Genomic DNA, 24,711 nt, shown 5'->3' with positions numbered 1-24,711 from the left:
ACCCGTTTTCCATTATCTTCCCTTTCGACAGTGCTTGCTTTTCCCTTGCTTCCCGGACGGGGCACCTCAATTTCTGGCGCACCATGTTGTCATCACATGCATTTCCTGATAACATTTTTTATATATCTTATAATTTGGCGGGTCTTTTTACACAGAGCCACAGTATTCCACTATACCCAAGAGTTCAGACTTCAGATCCTCCGCCTAGCAAAATAATCCTGTCTTGTGGACCCATAGCACCAAAGCAGTAACTTGCTATAATTACTCTCATCAGATAACAATTACAAGCAAATCCGCCTCGGTATAGAATTCGCATCCTCTGAGATATCTCATATTTTGGGTGACTATTTGGAAAATCTCAACCGTTGAAATATGTTCTGCGCGAATCTCAAAGCTCAAATAACAGTGGCCCCCTACGTCACCCACGAATAGGCACCGGACACGTCGGTCACGCAAAAATTGAGATATCTCAGAGGGTACGTACTCCTCGGTATACCGACATCGCACACCTGTCTTACACCAAATCTCCTATAATTTATATTTCTGTAATAAATTATGAAGCGAGTCATTATATCCGTTTGTTACTGACTTGCTACATACATATTCTCGTAGATACCGAAGCAGGGGAATTCAATCATCAAAATCTTCGTTAGTCAGTGAATCTGGTGGCATGTCATGCACTGACATCCTGAGCCAGGTCTACTAATTTTACACGTGGTCCAATAAACTTCCAGTTTCTGGGTCTGGGCTCCGCACCTAGCACTGAAATTTGTCCCCACAATCAGTTATTCGGTCCATATAATTATTTAGCTAGTTATTATTCTTTGCGGATGCACTTCAAGCAACTTCCATTATTCTGTATCTCGATCTTGTTCTTCTCTATCGAATTTATCCCGACTCAGTATATCTACTAGTAAACAAGACAGTTTGTGTGTTGGGTGTGTATTTATTAGCAAAGTGGGAGAGAAAGAGAGAGTCAGATAGATGAAGGAGATAATTTTAGTGGGCCCAAGGTCTGATTCGGTGATGCCGCTGGCTGGAAGTGAGAGGCAGGGGTCGACGTCGCCGCCGGAGGTGGTGGTGCTGGGAGCGACTCCGCCACAGGATATGGTGGAGAGGCTGAAAGATTACGGCCAGGAGGGGTCGTTTTCTCTCTGGGATGAGATCTCGCCTGAGGAGAGAGAGCTCCTTTACAGAGATATTGAGGTGAGTTGAAAAACTAAAGGGGGGGTTAATTTGCGTATTTATGCCGATATCTCTTTGATTTTTTCAATATAGGGAGATCTTTTGTGAGAATTTTCTCCATTTATTTTGACCATTTGGTGAATAGTTTTTTTTTTTCCTTTCCTTATTGAATGTTGGCGACGAGGATATATTTTTACCACTCGGTATTACATTATGCTCTGTTGGAATTGGTTCAATTGTGGTATTAGCTCGATCTGACTTGATCTATTTTTTTTTATTCCTGAGTGAACTCCTTGTTGCATTTTAGTAGGTATTAAACTGATTTCTCATAGCTGATTATAGATATCTGTGCATTTCAGTAATGCAGATCTCTTAAAATCAATCTTACGTCTCATTTACAATTGAAAGTTGGAGAATTTTGTGATTTTGTCAGACAGTTCACTTAAGTGTCAATCTTTCAACTTTGTTGATCGTAGAGTTTTCTTTTTTTTGAAATAAAATCTTTTCAATTAGTTTTTTCTGGTGTTAACTTCTGTGAATTATAAAATTGTTCCTATTTTAATGTTATATCATTAGCAAAGGATAGTTCTGTACCTTTTCCTTTCTTGGGTAAGGTTGACAATTCTGTGACGAACTGATGAAAAATTCTCAAAATAAAAAAAAAATGTAGGAATTCTCTATATTTTAGACAAGGTCGTGTATCAATTTGGTGCAAATTGAGAATCATTTGGTACGCGGATCAAGTGATGATAGAACTGAACCGTTAATTTTCAAATTACTTGACGGATGACCAACTAATTATAAAATTGCACCAATTTATGAGAAAGAAGCTATCTGGATTGTATTTAACATTTTTGGTAATGAAATTGGGCTACTCTGCCTCTTTGTCAAAAAAATAATAAGAAGAAGAAGAAGAAGAAATAAGCTATCTGAACTGTAGATAACTCATGTACAATTTTAAGAAATGTTCTTCATACGAACATTTCTTATCTCTCTCGATATCATGACACTACATTTTTCTAAGAATGATTGGATGCACTGCAAACGGTGATCTTTACAATGATAACCTTGCTTCTTTTTTCCCATTTCTGATCTGAATTTCTTTTTATATCTAGTGTTTTTTCTTCTTTATTTTCTAATGGCAAGTTAGTATTTTGTTGCTCTTTTTGGTTACTTAACTTTTACACTTCTCTTGGTTTACCTGATGGTTGGTTGAAGAATGATCTAGCATATTACTTCTTGGTGTTGGTTCAATTGTTTATTGGGATATTGTTCTTGATTGTTATGATTCATATAGAAAAAAAATAGGAATTATTAATTTTGTTGTACCAGTGCATATCCAGTACCTAGTACCTACCATCAATGGTTTTCAGTATGATGTATGTGCTCAGTTTGACCAGAATATACTCCAGGTTCGTTACTTGCCATGACTGTACAGAATAAAATGGTCTGGTGCAAAATTTCTTGTTGGGGGACTTTAACCTTTTCTGATTGTTGAAAATAACTTAGCATCCCTTTGTTTAAATTAAACAGAGCATTGACCTTCCCAGGATTGATCGGATCATAAGACGGTCGATTGGATCACGAGGTGTACTCTTAATTCTCCCTCATGCATTTTATTATGTTATAGAAAATGATGCTATTGTGAAATATATCTCAACATGTTAAAAAATACTATACACAGGAATGGCAGTACAGTCGGTTGAGCCAGTACCAGAGTCGAGTGTATCTACTGTAGAAGAAAGAACAGCTGAAGAGAAAGAGAAGTGGTGGAAAAGAGGGCTAAGGGCTATTTCTGAAGGGAAATTAGCCGTTGTCCTTTTAGCTGGTGGTCAGGTACGAAATTTAATATTTGTTTCATCTTGTTCTTTGCATTGTAGTAAAAAACCCTACAAACAAGGAGACCTGTATCGATACCAGTCTATGGGCACCAATACTGACCATTAATGAGGAAGTATATGGCGTAAAAGCCTAGTTAAGACTCATGAAGAAGTAAGAACCCAATAAAAAAAAAAAAATTAGACGAGTAGAGACCACTGGAAAAATTATGCACTAGGTTTGGCTGCTAGGTACAGTAATTGTTTTAGTTCCATACCTTGGTTTTGTTTCCCTGTATTCTCCTTCAGATTTTCCATTCATTATTCAAGTTATTGTTTTACTTCCATAATTCTTGGTACTTGGTACTGTTATTCCATCCTCAGATATTATGTTATTTTTGTTATATTTATTTGTTGTCTTGTTTTACTTTTGGATAGGGGACGCGTCTTGGAAGTTCAGATCCCAAGGGTTGTTTCAGTACGTATACTACCTCTTTCTCCATTTTTATAAATTCATACTGTGAACATTCGTGCAATTTTGTCTTAGCAGGATGTTTTGCAGCTTTGCTTATTGCTCATCTGACGAGATCTCTTTATATATCTGTCAGGTATAGGGCTCCCGTCTGGCAAGTCGCTTTTTCAACTCCAAGCTGAGAGAATACTCTCCATTCAAAAGCTTGCAGCTCAAACAACTGAAGGCAATATATCTTTTTTCTGCACCTTGTCAGATACTGATAATTAATTAATTTTTTATTTAGTATCTTGTGATATTACATGCAGGTTCCACTCATATTGCACCTATCCACTGGTACATAATGACCAGTCCTTTCACTGATGAAGCTACCCGAAAGTACTTTCAAAGCCGCAAATATTTTGGCTTGGATCCAGACCAAGTAAGAAAATATTATATAAATTTGGTATTATAAGATTCTTATTTATACTTCTCATAAAAGTACACTTTACCTTGTTTTTTTTTTCTTACTGAGGTATTGACTTGACCCAGGTAACCTTTTTCCAACAAGGCACGCTTCCCTGTGTTTCTCCTGATGGTAAATTTATCATGGAGACTCCTTTCAAGGTAATCCCCTTCCCCCCTCTCCATTTCGCGTGTATAAAATCAGGGGAAATTGAAAAAATGATGAATGTTTTGTTTTACAATTGAATGACTGTATTGTTTAACCAGGTAGCGACGGCTCCTGATGGAAATGGCGGTGTATATGCTGGTATCATTTCAAATTGATATTATATAAATTCTCAACTCAAAAACTTGATTTGAATAGATATTCAAGTCACGGAAAACATAATTTACCTTTTGTTTTCATCTTTTTAGCTCTGAAATCACACAAGTTACTCGAAGATATGGCCAATAGAGGTGTGAAGTATGTAGATTGTTATGGTGTTGATAATGCTCTGGTAATTACCAACATATTATCAAATTCCTATTTCTTTTCTTCCTCTCTTGCTCTTTCCCTCTATCTCTCTCTAATTTTGATTTCCCCAGGGCAGGTGCGAGTTGCAGATCCCACTTTTTTGGGGTACTTTATTGAGAAAGGTGTAGCTACTGCTGCTAAAGTTGTACGCAAGGTAAAAATAAGCTTTCCTGCTTTTTTCAAAAAAATTAATTTTCTTCCTCTTTCAAATCTCTCAATTCTCTTCATTCAAGGCCAGATTTTAGACTCTTCTATATCTCTTCATCATTCATGTCATGATTTTTTATTTCCCTTATTATTTAACCTCATCTCTTAAAAATTTGCAGATAATTACTAATAGTGTAATTTTATCTGTTATTAAATATTTTAACTCATATTTATTGACCTTTTCATTTAAAGGGATATCCACAAGAGAAAGTAGGAGTATTTGTGCAAAGGGGTAAAGGTGGACCCCTTGCTGTGCTAGAGTATAGTGAGATGGATCAAAACATGTGTTCTGAAATCAATCAAAGTACAGGGCGCCTCCGTTTTTGCTGGAGTAATGTATAATTCTTTCTAATTTTTTCCTTACAGTTACGTCCTTCACTCGTTGAAAACAGACAAATCTCTAATCTCTCTGTTAGAGAGACACTGAATTAGATTGTTTGTGCTTTTTTTTTTTTTCCTTTTAATCATGTATCTTGCTTGTCATATAAGAGAAATGAAGAAAGTACTTTGTTATTTCTTATACTGCACAGGTCTGCCTGCACATTTTCACTCTGGATTTTCTAAATCATGTGGCAAACAGTCTTGAAAAAGATAGTATGTAAGTTTTCTGATCATCTGTTCTTACTTAAAAATGTTTAATGCTTTATAGTTTTAAGATACATTTGCAAAGAGAGTTCTATCTTTCGTTTGGAAATGTGAGAAACTTTATCCATATCTCCAGCAAACATGAATGAAAAGCATTCCCATTTAGAACTTGAAAGCACTGAACAGAATATTGTTTCCCTGAGCTTTTGCTTATCCTACTGCTTCTTCTATAAAAATAAAAGTTGCAGATTCAGTTTTTCCCTATATTACAGGGGCATATGACTTGTTTCTCATTTCATAGGGTCACACATGAAATTAATTATGTTGTTAATCACATGAGCAGAGATAATTTTGAATTTTTTTTATATAATGATTACTGTCATTATTGATTTTTGTTTTGTTTTGAGCAGTTACCACATAGCAGAGAAAAAGATCCCATCAATCCATGGCTTCACAAATGGGATAAAACTCGAGCAGTTCATATTTGATGCATTTACATATGCTCCATCTATGTCTCTCTTTGAGGTTATTTTTCCTCCCCTTGCTTCCATTTTACCCTATATTTTACTATTCTAACTGTTGCTTTAAAACCAAACAGATACTGAGGGAAGAGGAATTTGCACCAGTTAAGAATGCTAATGGAGCAAGCTATGACACACCTGATACTGCCCGATTAATGCTGCTTCGCCTCCATAGCCGTTGGGTTGTGGCGGCTGGTGGCTTTTTAACCCACTCTGTACCACTTTATTTAACTGGTATATATCCTACTCATTCGGTCCCTATTGAAGACTTACCTATATTTCTTTATGTTGTCCTGTACTCAGTGACCAGGCCTGAGAGACCACAATGTAGTTTGAATTGAAGTTTCTAAAATGCAGATTGTTTAGTTGTTCAATTTACCCAAATCAGCATACTTGATCATAGTATGTTCCAACTTACAGTAATCCGTTGGTCATCTCATGAACTATAACATGATGCATGAATCAAACATACATAATTTTCTACAGTTTCAACTTAATCATATTTTCATGTACCTTTTTATTTTATCTACTGGAAAAGGTGTGGAAGTATCTCCACTTTGTTCATATGCTGGGGAGAACCTGGAGTCAATCTGCCGTGGCAGGACATTTCATGCACCAAGTGAAATCTCATTTTAAGTGTTTTTTTCTTTTTCTTTTGCTCCTTGTTTGTGCAAATTAATAGTTTAAATTTTCTGTTTTGGCTTGCTTGGTCTTGTATTGAGAGTTTCCTTTCTTCTTCTTGTAATATTTTTTCTTAACTATTTGTAAGAATTTAACTCATATCAGATAAAATTGCAGTGCAGTTGATATCCTCAGAATGCTTTTCGAGTTGTATCTGCAACGCTAAATATCATTGCATACCGATGAATTATATTCCACATCATAAACAAAAAAATTTAGGTAAATTTCGTTGCATGTCGGTGAACTCTGGGCCATGTTACTAATAAGCTACTAAACTTTAAATTGTTCCTCGTGAGCTGAATTATTGTGTTCCGATCAAATGGACTGCGAAGGAGAAACAAAAGTGGTTAAGGATAAATTCAAGGTGCGGCAGAGAGGAGACGACAGTAGAGATGTTTAAAAGGTCTACTCTACGTAAAATCAGAAAGCTTTCCTTGGACTTTAGCTTATGTTACTTGGATACTCTATATTGGACTCCGTATCCGTGTCGGATACGTGTACGATGCAGTCCAGATACGTATCGGATATGTCAGCTGGCGTATCCCATGATGTGGCGTATCTTTAACACTATTGGGTCACCGATACGCGTTGACACGCGCTGATAGGGGTCCTCTCCGCTCGGATACGGAGCAGATACGCTTGCAGACGGTTCTGATTCCTCCTGTGAGCTGTGCATGGACCGAACTGGTTCCCTCCATTTCACATTTGTGTGCACCGTGATCCGTGAGCCGCACGTAGACCAGCGAAATGAGCAAAAACCCTTACACCAGCGGAATTCAAACCTAGGATCAGTGAGCAATGCCAACTTTTTTTCTTTTTTTTCTGGTCTTGGGCCTAAGTGGTTTGTCATAATGTAGCAGCTATTACATATAACTTGTATAAAATACTTTGGTCAGGATTTATGATTACAAATTTATATAATATAAGTGTTAAATATTTAATAATAAAAAAGTATATAATAGGCGTATCGTATTCGGGATTTTAGAAAATTGCTGTATCACTGTATCCGTATCGTATCCGATACGATACCCGTACCCGTATCCATGCAACATAGGGCTTTAGTCACAACAATAGCCTTTTATGTCCTTTCATTTTGGACATTTTGGGTTAATTATTTTGTGCATCCATGCATGCAGCATGCTCTCTTCAATGTACAAGTATTTTGTATCCCAGCTTGTATGAACCATACCAGTATGGGAAAGATACAATTGGCATCGCAACTAGTGACAAATCAATAAATAACAAATAACATCTTCCACCGGCACATTAGAATTTGCAAGATCAATAGCTGTAAGGCTTTAACCAGTCATCTCCGTTGATGAAAGAAGTATTGAGAAAAGGAGCTACTTCTGTATCATTTAACTTATGCACAAAAGGTGCTCTGAAGGTCATGTTCGCACCAGGTCCGGTGCACTTGTATTCGCCATAGTATATTGTCCTGTCAAAACACAAACATGTAAAGAAGTGAGATAAAGATATAGATACTTGCGATTGAGGACATAATTTTGGAACTACTAGAAAAATGTGATAAATTGGTCAACACGATTCGAGAAAGGCCCGGATTCTACTGACACAAAAGTAAATGCCATTGGCTTAATATTATTAATAATAAAGACTGAGATACTGGGTTTTGAGGCAGCAAATGATGGTATGATCCACGGTTAAGTTCTTTCTGTAGTTCTTTCGAAGAACATAAATTAAGGTATGCATGACTAAATTTCTGATATATGGAACTATGTAACAGACAGTTTCACTAAGAATTCTTACTGATCTCTACTAGGGTCGTTCCAGTCATTCCAACCTTCAGGGGAGATAATATCAGATATTGATGTGTAAGCAAAAACGACACGCGAATAGGGTCGCCAAGCCCGCCCTAGCCAGATATGACCTGTCCCACCAATGGTGCAATGCACGAATACGAATCCAGTGTTTTCATTCCCGTTAGGCCGGCCTTGTGCAGTTATCACACCATTTATGAAGCTTGCTCCCGATGGCATGGAAGCAGCTATTGATATTATTCTACAGTCCTTGTAAAGATATGTAAATGTCATTCAATAACAAAAAAATCAAAAGTGAACTTGCAATGAAAAACTTAAAAAAAAATCTTCATACAGAATGAATTGAAAAGGTTGGATGTTAAATTTGCTGTATACAGGGCCAAGTCACTTGGAATTTGGAAGTCCCTTTGTTAAGACGCCCACTGGTATGAAGAAGTGAAGAACTACATATCATCTCACCTCGTATAAAGAAGTGCCATCTCCAAAGATGAAATCGATAGTCCCTTGAATAAAGCACTCCTTAAAATAATGCCTCCCACTGTCATCATGAAGTGTATCTTGCGCGCCAAAAAAGCCGCATCCCCAAAAGGCTGCTTGATCACCACCTACTCTTATCGCCACTGCTTGTCCTCCCAAATCTCCAGGATTTGGTATCGGTGCGACATTCTGGTGTCAAACATAAAAATTAACTGTTAAGCATGTGTGTTAACGGGCACTGTGCCGGGTACTTGGTAGACTTGGATTTTTCATGAAAATACTTTATTTATCGAGATTTTCTTTGAGTACATCACTTTGCTGTGAAGAAAACTTCTAAATTTATTTTTGGCACCATATTTTAATAAAGAAAAATTCTAAATTTGTTTTTGACTATCTACTAATATAGGGACCATAATGAAAAGGCAAATACAAAGATTTATGATCCTTTTATAACAAATCTTATAGATAGAATAAGAGAATGATATGTCCAATATTTAGTAAATTTCGATTCTCATCAGATAATTATGAAAGATATATAATTACAGTAATACCTTGTTAGAAATCTTTCTTATCAAATAGTTGTGGTCCAATTAAATTAATAATGACCTATCATAAACTTTTTAGTGTACTGGAGGCTCAATCTTAAATTTCACTTCTTTTCCAGTACTATTAAAAGAATGTATATCAACTTATTGGCCACATCTCTTGGTCCCTACCCCAATGTATTAAATTTTTTTTCTTTTAAAAGGAAAGAAATAAATACAATGAAGCTTATGTTCTTTGCGATGAAGTTGGTTGAGAACACAGAAAAAGATGCACTGTAAAATGTGCCATGAGCCGAGTTTGCTGTGTCATTCCATGCGATTGCAGTTGTTTCGAATCCTTGCCCTTGAAATGTGATGTTTGGTTTTGTTATTGGAACAGAAACCTTCTCACTACGATCAAACAGCTAATGATTAAAAACTACGTTCAGATATAAAAATAACTCAGCAGTAGGAAACATTTTGTATCCTTGTGTAATCCTGTTGTGATCGTTGCATGATGAAATTATAAAGTGCCAGCAAATGAATGCGCATATTACCATTTGAAGCCAATATTTTTAATTTAGTATCATATGAGAATCAAAACCTTCAAATCACCTCTAGAGATGTGTATTGGGTTTCAAACTTGCAGCCTAAATGTCTTAATAATTGTATCAAGTGTAGCTCTCATTTGAAGCAAACATTAGTAATTTTGAAAGATTCAAGTTGAAGCTTACTAGTAAATTCCGGCATTAATCCATAAGATACTCCTCTTCTGGGTAAAACTTTCAATAGCATCAATTGCAGACTGAACAGTCGTGAAGTTACAACATCCATTTTGATCAACACAGAACACATCGGTGTCTGTGTCTGCTGGAGGCAGATCTGGTGCAAAATCATCACAAATGGAAATATGGTGATGATGGTGGTGGTGTCGGTGGTGGTGACAGAAGAATCTAATGCCATTTGAAAGTACAATTGATGTAAAGCTCTGTTTAAGTGTAGTGAGGTTGATTAAAGATGGGGAAAATATTGGATTGTGCACCATTACTTGTGAGAGGAAAGCTAAACTAGCAACAAAGAGAGGGAGTAATGTGAGAGCTCTGGGCATTCTTCTCTGTTGGGTGAGTGGGTTTGGAGGAGAGATGAGGGGAGTATAGAGAGAGAATGATAGATTAATGAATAGATAGATATTGTTTTTTATGAAGAATTGATAAATTTAAAGAGAGAGAGAGGGGATGGATATCAGCACTATAGCTCGTGGGGTTGTAATATAGAATAAACGCTTGAAGAGGAAGGTTATTGTGGCATGCCTTGCAAACGATAGAAGAACTTTCTTAAAGGATGGAATGCCAGTCAACCTAACACAATATACTTTCGTTTGATTTCAAGTAGAATAAAATATTGGACTCGCGTCTCAATCGCAATATTACCGCACGAGTGAAATCCTTGGATTTTGAAAGATGCTAAACGACTGCTTTGATTCAAAGCAATCACGTGTAAAAGGATAAAAATTGTAGAGGAAAACTGATAATGAATCGGACCCAAGTACGCTTTAAGTGATCAAATTTGTAGCATCACGAAACCCAACAACCACAGATCAGCAATAAATGCGTGGAGGATTTTAGCTGGTTTTTTTTTTTACACCAATGTAGTAAACATGGAAAAAGCGTTTAAACACCTCAGAAAGAAAGATTTACTAGAAAATAGTACTTCAAAAAAAAACTCTGCCAAGAAGTAAATATTCATATCAAGGGAATGTCCGCAACAGGAAAACACCGAATAAACAAACAACCTGACTAAAATCACATTGATGTCCCATTACTAAGAACAAAATTTTTTATCAGAAACAAACTACTAAATGAATTAACCCTCTTTAGTGCAGAATTTCTACTTTCTAGACAGCAGTAAAAGCCTTCTTTCCACTGCCACTGGCTGATCCAGCCGGGATGACCTTCAACACATTAAACCTCACTGTCTTTGACAAGGGCCTGCCATAATTTTTGAAACCTAGGTTAGATACAATTTAAGAATTATAACTGCTGGATGAATATACCAGCTGATACTCAATAATCATTACATGGTCTGGCATGAATAAAATAAAATGTAACACACCAAAAAAATGCAACACACTCAAATTCAGCTTGGACAAAAAATGTAACACACCAAAAAAATCCACCACTAGATATGTTAGGTATCCTGACAAGGACGAGACTCATACCAAACAAACAAATTTGAAAAAGAAAGTACCTGCACTGGCCAATGATAACATGGTCACCATCCTTCACACGAAAGCAAGGCGAAACGTGAGCAGGGATATTGGAGTGCCTCTTCTCGTACCTGATATTATTAGAACGAAAAAAAGGTAAGAAGAGATAAGATTGTAAGAACTTGCTGATTATGAAATAAAAGAGATTTATAGATAAAATATATACTGTCTTGCTATATAAACCTCTGGTATTTCTTGACAAAGTGGAGATAGTTCCTTCTGACAATGATGGTACGGTTCATCTTGGCACTGTGGCACGTACCAGCCAAGATGCGCCCTCTAATTGACACACCTCCAGTGAAGGGGCACTTCTTGTCGATGTAAGTTCCTACACAAAGGGTGTAATGATCACTTTATACTGAGAAAATGACTATAGGAACTTGCATTTATCAAGCATAAAGAAAAAGCTGTCATTATTGTGATATCAACTCCAAACTACCAAATCAGATTGAAATTCATTTCTAACTTCCATACAACATGGAAAAGCCGTAATAATCTACAAATAACTAAAACAGTGATAAAAATAAAATTAACAACCTAATCTGAATTATTCTCCTCCAAACATCATGCTATCCAGATGTATAAATAGCCCTAATTTAAGACAAAGTGAACATGTTTTGAATAGATACCTTCAATAGCCTCTCTGGGGGTCTTGAAACCAAGGCCAATACTCTTCCAGAAGCGGTTTCCACCTTTCCCTGGCCTCTTCCCCTTACCAGATTTCTTAGAGCTAAGGGATTAAATTTCTTATTAGACAAAGTCAAGAAACTTAAACAAAGTGAAGATATAATATGTAAAATGCTCACCTAAGGAAAACCTTCGGCTGCTTGAGGAAGGCCTTCTCAGTCTGCAACAAAGAAAATAAATTCAGGTACATCATCAGCTCAATTGATACAAACCAAATGCGTATAAACAATACAGAATTGTCATAAAGGTTGAGCACGTATGTAAAAAATTCATATCTGGTAGATACTATTTTTTTATGGAATGACAATCAAGCAACTTATCTAATCATCTTTTAGCTGTAACGAAGACGAGCCACATGAAATCTAGTATATAGTAAGCGTCTAACCGATACAAAAATGGCATTAATAAATTGTACGGTGAGCAAGTTTTTTCTTATACAGAGATCCAGTTTCCTCATGAAAACGAAGAATGCAAAATGCTGAACATCTAATAAACCTCATCATTCTGGTCTGAATTTGAAAAACCTATCCTGGATCTCGATAACACAGATTCAACGACGCTCTATAATAATTGGATAAGGAGAGATTATTACTTGTTCCGCCATGGCTGTGAAGAAAGGAGATCGGAAGCAGGCTGGAGAGAATAGAAATGCGGCGGCGCCTGGGAAGGGAAGACGAGCGAGTACAAAACCCTAGTTTTAAAGGGAAGATTTTGATATATATATTTAGATGTCAAAAGGAGCGCCATTAAAAATGTGAACGATAATTCGACTCGATTGTCACGCAACGGGCTCTTTTACGAGCTAAAATGAGCCTGAAAAAACAGAAAGAACTGGGCCTATCAAGCCCAACAATGAGAGTCCATAGATTCCGACCCGTTAAACAGGATTGAGTATTCTCTATAGTACCTGAGTGTGTAGAATACTCACAGCCGAATCAAATTCAATTAGTGTTTATTTGTGTACTTAGAGATTCGTGCAAGATTGAAATAGACTATTCAGATCTCATTCTACACGGTCAGGTATTTCACTAGATCCGGATTCATTAAGTAGCCGACTTGTTCGTAAATTCAACCTCTAAAAGTAAATCAACGATCGAGATCATACCAACAAAGATCAGGTGCTTCAAATAAATCAAAGGTCAAAGATCAATTCAATTTAAGGTCAGGTTCTCCGGAGAATGTATAATAAGGTACCGATGCATCCAATTATGCAATACTAGTAAAAAAGTTTCCTGATATTCGTCATTAGATAAAGAGAAATTAAAGGTGACGTCCATTGGGCTACAGTCTCTCGAAAATCTCTGTATATAAAAGTCTTTCCTTTTTAGCTTAGTTTTGACGTACTTTCAACTGCCACAACTGCCATAATTTCAAATACAATATGTATATTTACAGGATAATATATGTATGTTTATAGGATAATATGTGTATGTTTACAAGATAATATGTGTATGTTCACAGGATACTATGTGTTCAGAGAAGGTGGTCCCCAACAGCTGTCACGCGTTTTCAACAGCTGTCACCCATTTTTAACAGCTGTCACGCGTTTTTAACAACTTTCACGCGTTTTTATGTTGACAGGATTTGTTGAATTAGTTTACAGGATTTAGTATTTATGTTTACATAATTAGTTGAAAATATCCGGAGATTTTTGGAGGACTGTTAGCTGCTTCCTTACATAAATTATACTTTCATGATATTGGATAACATGTTATTGCATCATGTTACTTCAAGTTTCATATTATTACAGATTACTTCTCATTGCTATTTAATTATTTAATGATTGTTTAGTAAATCACAGATGGATGATGAAATAGTAATTATTGAAAGAGAACAGTGGTGGAAGAACTTTATTGCTATTTTTTAAAAAGGATCGATTAACTATCTCTCAGTCAATTTTTTCTATTCATTCTCCAATCAATAACTACTTGTAGGGATCGTTAACTAATTGAACTTCATTAATTACTTGGGGGACCACCTAATATTTGATAGATTTTATAACTGACACATGCAAATATGGATACCTATGCATGCAAATGTTAATATATAATATATCAAGTATTCATACCTAAGATATGAAGTATATCGAAAAAAAAATGGACACATCACACACACATCTTTTACACATTTTTAGAGTTGGGTTTGTTTTTCTCCGTTCAATCTCGTCAATATTTCTGACAATCTGTGAGAAAATTTGCAAATCTAAAATCATGGACGTCTTCTACGTAATTTTTTATTTCAAATGAGATCCATGATAACGTATTTTTGGATTGTCCATCGTGCAAGTATTCATACCTCATCATGCAAATATTCATACATCATCGTGAATACGTTGTCGTGTAAGTATTCATATCTTGTCGAGCAAATATTCATACCTCGTTGTTCAAGTATTCATATCTCGTACTGTATGTGTATATAATTCATGTCTGAAGTGTTTGTGCCTAACATATTTTATCATTTTTTTCCATATGACACAAGATGATGTCTGAAAATATTGATATTAAGTAGTGCAAATATTTATACATTGTCATACAGGTGTAAATAGTTCATATGTCAAGTGTTAGTAGCTAACAGAATCTATGAAATTTTTATTTTTATTTCCATATGGCACGGGATAATGTATGAAAGTATTAATTTCAAATATTGTAAGTATTAATACCTTGTCATGCAAATGTTAATAGTTTATGTATCAAGCATTTTATCTAAAATATTTTATCAACAATTTTTTTTTCCTTTTGGCATCAGATGACATTTGAAAGTACTAATATAAAGTATGCAAGTATTCATACCTCCTCATATAAGTATAAATAGTTCATGTATCTAACAAATTCTAATTTTTTTTTCATTTGGCATTGGATGATATCTGAAAGTATTAATATAAAGTATTGCTAGTATTCATACATTGTCATGCAAGTATGAATAGTTCATGTATCAAGTGTTTGTATCTAACATATTCTCTATTTTCATATTTGCAGTAGTGTTCACATTGATTAAGCCCCTAGTCACATTGGCATGAGTGCTCACACTTAATCTCATGTTCACACTAGCAAGACGATGTTGGAAGCTGTGAAGCCACCGAATAGAAGCTGAAGCTGGCAACGGACAAAATCTACCTCACTGGTAATAGAAATCATCACCAGAGAGATGGTCACCCGAGCAGTGAGGATATTGCGGTGAAGGAAGGAAGATCAGAGAAAAAAAAATAGGAGCATAAAAGAAAGGGTACGGTGAGCAAAAATAAAAAAAAGGAGAAGGTGAGAGGTAGGAGAGAGGAGAGATCACCATCTTCATCACAAACATTATCCAAAATGAAATTAAAAGGTAACAACAAAAGTAAAGAAAATAAAAACTACCGAGAGGCAGAACAAAGGAGCGTCAAAATAGAACGAAGAAGCGGCGATGAGATTCAAACTTTAGGTGTAACTTTTCCACTCTCTATTTTATTGTTGAAGAAGAGGAAAAAAAATCCTAAACTTAAACGGAAATATATGTTTGTAGCTATAGAAATAGAGGGACGAAAAGAGGGACAGAGGGAGGAAGGGAGAGGCCGACACAAGCGCCTTAAATATAATACAATTTATATTTCACTCAGGCGAACCAGATGAAACAAAAACATTACTGGTACATTTTTTTTTGTCATCCTTTTACTAGGATTGTTTCCTGAAATTTATTTTAAGAACAAAAATATTTGTTATAGACATTTGTTAAATTAGTCTTTGGTGGTTTACAAAAAAATTTACATTTTTTTTTATATTTGTCGAAGCCTCAAGATCATAAAACCAATCTTGTGTTGCTTGTAAGGGTGTTAATGGTTGCAGTAAAGATCGGATGGAAGTATTTTTATACTCGTATCCGTTACATATTGTTCTTATATGTATCTTATCCTTACTCGCTATGAATTACTTTATTTATACCCTACCTTTATATGTTATGGTTGTCGGATAACGAAACAATAACAGATAAATAACGGATAAAGTTATTATAACAAAAAAAATATTATTTACAAAAGAATACATTAAAACTCATGTATTTCACAAATATATATACATGTTTTAAATGTCTAAGCTTTACAAAAACATTACTAGTACATTTTTTTTTGTCATCCTTTTACTAGGATTGTTTCCTGAAATTTATTTTAAGAACAAAAATATTTGTTATAGACATTTGTAAAATTAGTCTTTGGTGGTTTACAAAAAATTTACATTTTTTTTTATATTTGTCGAAGCCTCAAGATCATAAAACCAATCTTGTGTTGCTTGTAAGGGTGTTAACGGTTGCAGTAAAGATCGGATGGAAGTATTTTTATACTCGTATCCGTTACATATTGTTCTTATATGTATCTTATCCTTACTCGCTATGAATTACTTTATTTATACCCTACCTTTATGTGTTATGGTTGTCGGATAACGAAACAGTAGCGGATAAATAACGGATAAAGTTATTATAACAAAAAAAAATTATTTACAAAAGAATACATTAAAACTCATGTATTTCACAAATATATATACATGTTTTAAATGTCTAAGCTTTACTATAATTTGCTGAAATTTATTTACGTGTTTTAATGGTTAATTTAAGCGTAACACAACTATTAAGTCTTCATAGTTGAAGAATTAATATTTATTCCTCATTCATATATAAAATATATATTTTTTTTTATAATTATCATAACGGGTACGATACATAATAGACTTTATCCGTATCCTTATCCATTTAGATAGCAGAAAAAAAAAATCTTTACCCGTATCCGTACCCATACCCGATAAGTTTAAGAAAAAAATATCTTATCCGTATCCATCTTATTGAATTCGGTACGGGTCGGATAAACGGATAAAAGGGTGCCATTGACACCCCTAGTTGCTTGTAAAAATGATTCAAATATTTTTAATATATATAAACATCCAAATCAATTAGAATCGTGTTATCTTGAGATTGTTTTAATGATTAATAAATTTATAGATTTTAATGTGCAAGAATGATGAATAAACATTATCACCCATGAATTTCTCCTACTTAATTTGCACAATTCAATGATCTAACAATCGCTCGATTTGTTAGAGTATGACTTATTAAAAGTTAGAATTGGTATGAAATTATAATTGGTTTTATGCAGCACTTCCAGTACAGATTATTGCAACCGCTACTATATTATCTACGAGTACGTTGTCATATACATGATACATCCCAGTAATTATCTGTAACATAATCATCTATAAGATAAATGCATAGATAATTACAAGAAAAAAAATATCAGAACATGTGAGAAATGAGCAATCGTCAATTTAGGTCACCAAAACTTCGTTTAGAAGGTACGAAATTCATTCCACAGAATAATCCAGAGTTGTGATTGACTGATTCTCTCTCGCTCGAATTTTTCGTTATTCCGAGAAGATTGTAAATTAAATCTGCACGGATCTCAAAATAAATGAGAGGACAAAATCTGCGTACAAAATTTTCTGCACAAGACCGGATCCAAGCTGGAATAATCCATGGTCTACGATGCAATACGCACCATTAAAAATTCAAGGCGAAAATAAAGATCAAATCAGAACAGAACAATCCACAAACCATTCGTTGTACCATTCCATACCACTCAAACATTTCACTTTTTTTTTTTTTTCCCTTAAAAACCTTAGCAGTGGCTGCTACGTAATTTTCCTTTTTCTCCTCCTCTTCTCTCTCATGGCTTCTGCTCCCTGCAGTGAATAAAGAGATAGTGTCCGTACAGAAAATGTCTTTTCTTCTTCCGAAGCTATCCACCTCGTCTCTCCTTTCGCACCATACAAAATTTTCACAAACCCCCCTGATAAATCCAGTAATTGCCTCTTCATCTTCCTCTGCCTCCTATGATCTACAAAGAAAGCCGACAGTGTTGCAAGAGAAACCTTTTCTCACTCAAACACCAGAGAAAAAGAACAATCAGGGAAATAATAAGAATCAAAAGGATGATTTCTATCTGAACCTTGGTATAGCAGTGAGGACCTTAAGAGATGATCTTCCTTCTCTTTTTGTAAGAGACCTCAACTATGATATTTATCGGTACGAACTCCATACACCAAGTCATTGATGTTTATGTACTATTTTCAAAATGTTATAATTAAAATATGTCCAAAATTGACATGATATTCCATTCACCAGTAATATCACAGTTTGACATCCGTTATCTTTTAGTTTATTGTTTATACACACACAAATGGTGCTCATAACCATCATAGTTTGTTTCCTTGGGTCTTTTTTGTCTTAATTGAGTCTTATTAATGGTCAAACATGAAATTGTCATAGTTATAACTTATAACAATCTACTTTGAACTGGTACTATACCAGTCAGGGTTATAGTTAGTTACTGTGGCAGAAGTAATAAAAAGGAAAATAAATTAATGTAATGAACTCATGTCATGGACTGCTCTGATATCTTACTAATTAAAAGTTAAATTAATCTCGAATAAAAAAGAAGAAGAATGAAGAACTGTGAACTGTCTCTTATATAATATCATTTTTCCTGATGTCTCCAGGGATGACATAACCTTTGTGGATCCATTGAACACCTTTCAAGGAATAGAGAACTACAAGCTAATATTTTGGGCACTTCGTTTTCATGGAAAAGTTCTCTTCCACGACATCGGCTTCGACATTTCCCGCATCTGGCAGCTGTCAGAGAACACCATAGTGATAAGGTGGGAGCTTCACGGCACGCCGCGGGTCCCTTGGGAAGCTCACGGTACCTTCCAAGGCACCTCCCGGTACAAGCTAGATCGAAATGGGAAGATATATGAGCATAAGGTTGATAATTTAGCCATCAATTTTCCAAAAGCAGCTGTACCAGGCCCAGCTGCAGTGTTAGATCTAGTCACGGCCAATCCTGCCGCATGCCCTGTGGGTCCCTCTCTGGGTTTTTTTAACGAAAGGGATTGGACCGAGGGTTGTTCTTGGGTGGAGCTTTATAGGAAGGTTAAGGGGACTTTGGAGGGGGAAGGGAGGTATCCGGTTGGAATGCGGTTAGATGGGTTGCTTAGCTGTTCATAGCGGTTCTGTAGAAGTGTATATAGCTGTGGTGATTCTAGTTATATTTGATCAATGTACCACATGATATAGGTTTCCCTGATTCAGTTATGCTACCCTTTGAACAATTTATGTTAGTTTATTTTGAAAAATAATTTAATACATGTTTGGTAGAGGGGTACCCAAAAAATTGGAAATAGATGTATGTCTTTAGATATTACTTGCTTTTGCTCACTGCTCTAGTAATCCAACCAAGATATGCACGGCAGCCAGATAACTGATCTGATCGGTTTGGTACCATAATGATGCTGGCTAGAGTAGGAGGTGATGTAAGTGCTCCTTGGCCTATTTAACAATGTTTCTTCTTAAAAATTTAAGGACTGAAGAGAAGTTTTTGTTCTTTTCTTTTTTGTTTAAAACTTTAAATTGTTGTAGGGACTGCTATAAGCATCAGCTCGTACCAGCACCGGGCCCATCCAGCCCAACTATAGTGGGCCTAAGCAGCCCATATTTTAGTTTAGATCCTTAACCAATGACCATATATAGCCTATTATCCATACTGATGATACAGTTGGATGTACTTGATAGTAAAATGTCGGAGAAAATCAGCATTCATCTCAAATCTCTGTTAAATTTCCTGTAACAATATCTAATATCAGAAACACCTACAACCTAATGCTTCAAGAGACCGACCACAAGTATAGCAAACATTAACAATTTACTTTTTGACCGTTCTAAAGTTATACCGCTTAGATATGCTCATCTCTGATGGACGTTACAAAACCACCTAAAATAATCATGGTGGTGGTTTTTTTAAGCAAAAACGTAATTAAAAAATATTAACTCAATGCACAAACTACTGGTATAATGCGCGACAAAAGTAAGTATATCGTGCGCCTTTATATAATCCTTCTTCTTTCAGATAAATATATGCTGCTGTAGTGCTGTTATAGCTCACCAACTATAATCATCATGAAATGGGGATGGCATCTCATACTATCATGTGCTTCCGTATAGCCTCCTATTGGCAACTTTATGCTGTCAACCACTCACACGTTCAAATAGAGAGGAGTTTGATCCTCTCCATATCTAGAAACACTGGAGAAGTCTCAATCATCTGATTATTCGAGATTGTAATCTCAATTAGATAGGGGCCGTATTAGCCATATTTTTCTTTCAATTCCTTGTTTTCCTTTTTAATTTCAGTCAGATATTTGAAATAATGGTTTAAAAAATTTAACAAATGTATGATCGATGATGTTAATGTAATGCAACAGTAGACCGATTCCAGGTAGTTGTTAAACAGAGATATATAGTATATACGCGATAATAAGTCAAGATAAAGCAGTTAATTAGGTGTACCAAAATAAATTGCTACCATTTCAGATTCAGCGGATTTGGTTAGTCTTCTGTTGCAAAGTACAACTTTTGGTTTTCCTTCCTTTCTACATATTCTCTTTTTATTTTTCTAAACATGACTTCATGACGAAGACTTGGTTCCAAAGGTATGTCCCATAAGTTCAATAATTTAAATCGACATATAGTTCATTTCTTTTATCGTCCCTTTTGTCCTTCCCCCCCCTTTTTCTCTCCTTTTCTTCATAAAGGCATTGTATAATTGTTGCGACAAAATCAAGTCGGTTGAACCCACTTTCGCAGTGCTTGTTCAACCCTGAAAAGCTTGAGATCCTACTTAACAAATTATTTTATTACAAACTTTTTTATTTCACAAGAGAAGGTATATATAGCCTGAAAAGGATTTGAAAAATCACAAACACTAGTTAATCATCTCAAATGCACACATCATACGCTCGAAGGGGTGGATCTACTGTAGCACAGAGGGGGGCAGCCGGATTTCGAGTTTTAGTGGTGATCTAATGGTACAAATCGACTTTGCCTCTCTTTGAAAAATTTTTTGCCCTCCTCTGAATGTTTGAATTGTAATTCGGGTTAAATTTAGTATTAAAATCAAAATAAATTTCTCGAATTATGATTGGTAATATTAATTATAAGTTATAGAATCATAAATTATAAATCAAGGTATTGAAAAATATAAGTCAAAATATTGTTTTTTTATCAAGTACTCAATTAGTTAATGAGTTTAAATCCAATAAGCTATTTAAATCCGATTCGATATTTTTGTCTCTCTGACGAAAATCCTGAGTCCGCCGCCCCTGGGAAGGATTCAAACCTGACACTACATTTCAATTCCAAATAACTTTTTTGAATTTGAGAACTATCTCAATTTCAGGAAGAAAGAGACGTTCAGTATTGCCATGTGCTCGAATATTGATTGTGACTTCAAACCAAACTTTACGAAATTCTTAAAAAGAGAGTTATTTAAGAGAATTTCTTTTTTATGCAACAAATTTTGAGTTATATAAGAAAATAACAACAGAATATAAATGACAGAAAGGGATTATCCATTTCAATAAAAAAAAAAATTCCGTTGTTTGATTCTTTTAATTTAAATCAAACCTCTTGAATTTTCACCTTGCCAAACCCTTTTATCATTCATTTAAATAGCAACAAATGAAAAAATAAAGATAAAAAATTATATAGCCACTTGCTTCTCTGTTCTTAACCACCATTTTGATCAACTGCGACATGTACTTTAGCCGCAACCGGTATGTCAGACACAATCGTTACCTGATTGCCTGTTGTATTTCTCAAAGCATGGTTAGGAAATGATGAGTCAGCCTGAAATGAGTATTGTACATGACCTATTCTATCAGGAAATAACAAAACTGACGAGAAATCGACTGTCCATGTTGTTGTACCATTCGCCTCTACCGACCCCATGGCAGCCGTTGATTTCACAACCATCCCTTGTGCCACATTTCCTTGCACAATAACTTGATCTACAGTTGCAAATTTACCATTTGACTCATCTAATTGCACGATTTCAACCCCTTTGCCGCCCCCGTTAAAAATATTATCCACAATATTTACTGCCTTTATCACGCCTTTCACTGATTTAAGTACCACATTAGCATCCCCCAGGAAGTAAGACCCCGAAATATGGAGAAGCACAGGATCTTCTGAGACAATCGATGTGTAGTCCATGTAGCAATTTATGATGCGGGTTTGAATCAGACCCTGCGTTTTCAAGTGGATCCCAACCCCACCAAACCCAGTTGCTTTGTTATAGCAATGCACACCTGAAAAGGTGTTTGCCTGGCCCGTGACTGAAATTCCGGTAGCAGCCGAAAATATTACAGTATCAGTAACTGCATTGTCGTTTCCCATTAGGTTAATGCCTGTCCCAGTGAAATTTCTTTCGCCGGGGTCGTTACCAGCTGTGATGTGTTGACCTAGAAAACAATTTCTGACGAACGTCTCATGTCCGCCCTGCACCCGGATGCCATCTGACATGAAATGTACGATGTAGCAACTGTCAATTGTCGTGCGTAGGGAGTTAATTACAGCAATGCCGCCACCTCGGTAGTTGGAGTCCAGCAAGAGGTCTTTGAGTGTTATGTAATCATACAGGTAGCTCGAGCTGGATGTGTCGGAGTTCAGCTCGATCAGATAGCGATCGGTTGGGAAGGTCTCTGATGCGCGTAATGAACCACCAATTATCTGCATTTATTTAAGAAAATTAATTAGTGCGAATTAATTCTGTCTTAAGATAATGACCACACGAGCATGCAACACAAAGAGAGCTTTTTATCAGTGTTGGTGCGTTGGTGTCAATGTCTGGAGCATTATATCAGTGTCCTTTTCTATACCTCTCTTTTAAGTTGCACCAACTTTTTTTTTTTACATATACAACGTAAAGTATAATAAATCGAATTGGTTTTTAATAGATGTTTGGGAATGGGTGGGTGGGCCCCAACATAAAGGAGAGGTTCAACCGTTCAACGGATGATATTTTTCCAATTTGAAAATTATGTACCAAACTTCTCTAGCTTTGTTGTTTCTTTTTGTGATAAACCCGTAGAAATAGATTCTAGCTTTCTTGTTTGGTAAAGTATAGATAGGATGTTTTTTTGAGTGAAAAGTATAGATAGGATGTTGGAAATTCATTATTCATTAGGGTAAGTATAGTTTGTCAAAACAAATAATATCAATTAAAGAGGAGTAATAGATCCCCAAATGTTGAAAATTCGAAAACGTGGGGTTTATTTGAACAACTGGAGGAAACCTTCAAGGAGAAATGTTGAAAATTATACGATATTAATTTCAAAGGTAACTTTTTTCTACTGGTACATCAATAATGCATGTTAATTTTATATGAATTATTCAAATGTGGAAGTACTAAATCCTCGTCATAAATGAACATACCCGGAAATTGCCCCCACCACTGGAGGGGAGCGTCACTGGAGAGCTGATCAAGTAGGTCCCGCCATCTAAGTGCACCTCGGCCCCGCCGAGATCTGCGATCCCAGCCATCAATGTGCGACTGGACGGTGCTTGAAAGGCGTCTGATATGGCTTTATTTATGGCGTCAGTTGAGTCGGTGCTACCTGTGGAATCCGCGCCGTAAGATGTCACGTGATACACACGTGTGCTCGATGCTTCTGTTGACCCCTGCTTTCCCGATGCGAATAATAAAATTAAATTAAGAAATTAAAGACAAAAAAAAAAAAAGTTCGGAAATGTTACAAATTAAATATACAAAAATGTTTTAACGGCATTATGGGGTTGATTCTTCTCTTGGAGGAAGTAAACATTAAAAAAGAAGTGTCTTGGTCTCTGGGAAAGGTTTTGGGTTTCTAACAAATTCAAATGTCAAATTGCATCAGTTCGACTTCAACAGACTCAAATTCCAATTGCAACAATTTAGAGAACACGCAGAATTTTCATATAGCACTAAAATAAATCAGGAGAATAAGCAATATTTGTAATGGAATTCTGAATTAGAGAGCTCAGCAATGTGCTGATTGACCACCACAATGGCACTACATGAGATCGCTGGTGTTCAACTTGTGTATGAATTCAATTTCAATGCGTGGAGAGACACGGAGATAGATAGACAGAGATACTTAGAAGTTCCTGCCAAGCTTCTTTAAAAAAAAAATTAATAAAAAAAATAAAACAGAGAGAGAGAGAGAGAGACTAACCTTTGGGCCTGAGGCGGGCGAAGAAGCTGGTGCGGCAGCTAAGGAGGCTTTCAAATTATCCAATCTCCGCTCAATATGGTTTCGGTGCCCTGAAATGTGGGACCCTCCCCCCATCACCGGCGGTACCGCACTGACACTACCCAATGCCAAGAAAACCAAGAACGCCACTAGCCAAATAAGTACCATCTCTCTCTCTAACCCACCACCTCCTCTCTTAAACACCATCATGAAAATATATTTTATGGTTTCAATGCCTCTCTCTCTCTCTCTCTCTCTCTCTACTTGCCTCTGTCGTTATATTTATGCATTTGCTTTGTTTTGGGGTGAAGAGGACATGGTAGAAGGAACAAAAGTTTGGTTGCATATAAAGGTCATGAAATGATGTGAGAAATAGAGTGGGGGTTACATTTTGTAGAATATATACCAATAGGAAGATCGCATGGCAGGGCAACTGGGCAAGGGTCTCAAAAGTAAATAACCCCAAATTT

General features: G+C 35.8%; 5 protein-coding genes across 6 annotated transcripts; 2 read left to right on the top strand and 3 right to left on the bottom strand.

Annotated features, from left to right (window-relative positions):
• Positions 1–818: 818 nt before the first annotated feature.
• LOC144569288 (UDP-N-acetylglucosamine diphosphorylase 2-like) lies at positions 819–6,557 on the top strand. Of its 2 annotated transcripts, none has more exons than XM_078319555.1 (15): positions 819–1,206; positions 2,719–2,773; positions 2,870–3,021; positions 3,441–3,480; positions 3,611–3,684; positions 3,761–3,895; positions 4,006–4,080; positions 4,186–4,225; positions 4,333–4,415; positions 4,509–4,586; positions 4,832–4,975; positions 5,170–5,237; positions 5,635–5,749; positions 5,823–5,979; positions 6,284–6,557. In XM_078319555.1, the coding sequence occupies exons 1-15, from the start codon at positions 985–987 to the stop codon at positions 6,379–6,381; spliced, it is 1,536 nt and encodes a 511-aa protein (XP_078175681.1). In that variant the 5' UTR covers positions 819–984; the 3' UTR covers positions 6,382–6,557. The 2 variants fall into 2 exon arrangements, with proteins under 2 accessions (XP_078175681.1, XP_078175680.1); XM_078319554.1 differs by having other exon boundaries at positions 3,611–3,700; positions 3,783–3,895.
• A 1,112-nt stretch (positions 6,558–7,669) lies between these two features.
• Positions 7,670–10,712, bottom strand: LOC144569286 (putative pectinesterase 8). Its single transcript, XM_078319551.1, has 5 exons — positions 9,940–10,712; positions 9,445–9,616; positions 8,664–8,870; positions 8,194–8,453; positions 7,670–7,864 (listed from the first exon to the last, which is right to left on the bottom strand). The coding sequence occupies exons 1-5, from the start codon at positions 10,311–10,313 to the stop codon at positions 7,708–7,710; spliced, it is 1,170 nt and encodes a 389-aa protein (XP_078175677.1). The 5' UTR covers positions 10,314–10,712; the 3' UTR covers positions 7,670–7,707.
• Positions 10,713–10,897: 185 nt separating this feature from the next.
• LOC144569287 (small ribosomal subunit protein uS17) lies at positions 10,898–12,900 on the bottom strand. Its single transcript, XM_078319553.1, has 6 exons — positions 12,751–12,900; positions 12,278–12,318; positions 12,101–12,201; positions 11,655–11,799; positions 11,453–11,542; positions 10,898–11,193 (listed from the first exon to the last, which is right to left on the bottom strand). Exons 1-6 carry the CDS (start codon positions 12,760–12,762, stop codon positions 11,100–11,102), a joined length of 483 nt encoding a protein of 160 aa, XP_078175679.1. The 5' UTR covers positions 12,763–12,900; the 3' UTR covers positions 10,898–11,099.
• A 4,878-nt stretch (positions 12,901–17,778) lies between these two features.
• LOC144569285 (uncharacterized) lies at positions 17,779–19,312 on the top strand. Its single transcript, XM_078319550.1, has 2 exons — positions 17,779–18,197; positions 18,671–19,312. The coding sequence occupies exons 1-2, from the start codon at positions 17,890–17,892 to the stop codon at positions 19,179–19,181; spliced, it is 819 nt and encodes a 272-aa protein (XP_078175676.1). The 5' UTR covers positions 17,779–17,889; the 3' UTR covers positions 19,182–19,312.
• A 2,184-nt stretch (positions 19,313–21,496) lies between these two features.
• Positions 21,497–24,705, bottom strand: LOC144569284 (polygalacturonase QRT3-like). The gene is made up of 3 exons (XM_078319549.1): positions 24,224–24,705; positions 23,445–23,690; positions 21,497–22,739 (listed from the first exon to the last, which is right to left on the bottom strand). Exons 1-3 carry the CDS (start codon positions 24,449–24,451, stop codon positions 21,738–21,740), a joined length of 1,476 nt encoding a protein of 491 aa, XP_078175675.1. The 5' UTR covers positions 24,452–24,705; the 3' UTR covers positions 21,497–21,737.
• Between the last annotated feature and the right edge of the window lie 6 nt (positions 24,706–24,711).

This window comes from Carex rostrata, chromosome 18 (assembly GCF_964058835.1).
Source record: "Carex rostrata chromosome 18, lpCarRost1.2, whole genome shotgun sequence".
NCBI lineage: Eukaryota > Viridiplantae > Streptophyta > Magnoliopsida > Poales > Cyperaceae > Carex > Carex rostrata.
The sequence above is the reverse complement of the archived record's forward strand: the minus strand, read 5'-3'. Positions and strand labels throughout refer to the sequence as shown.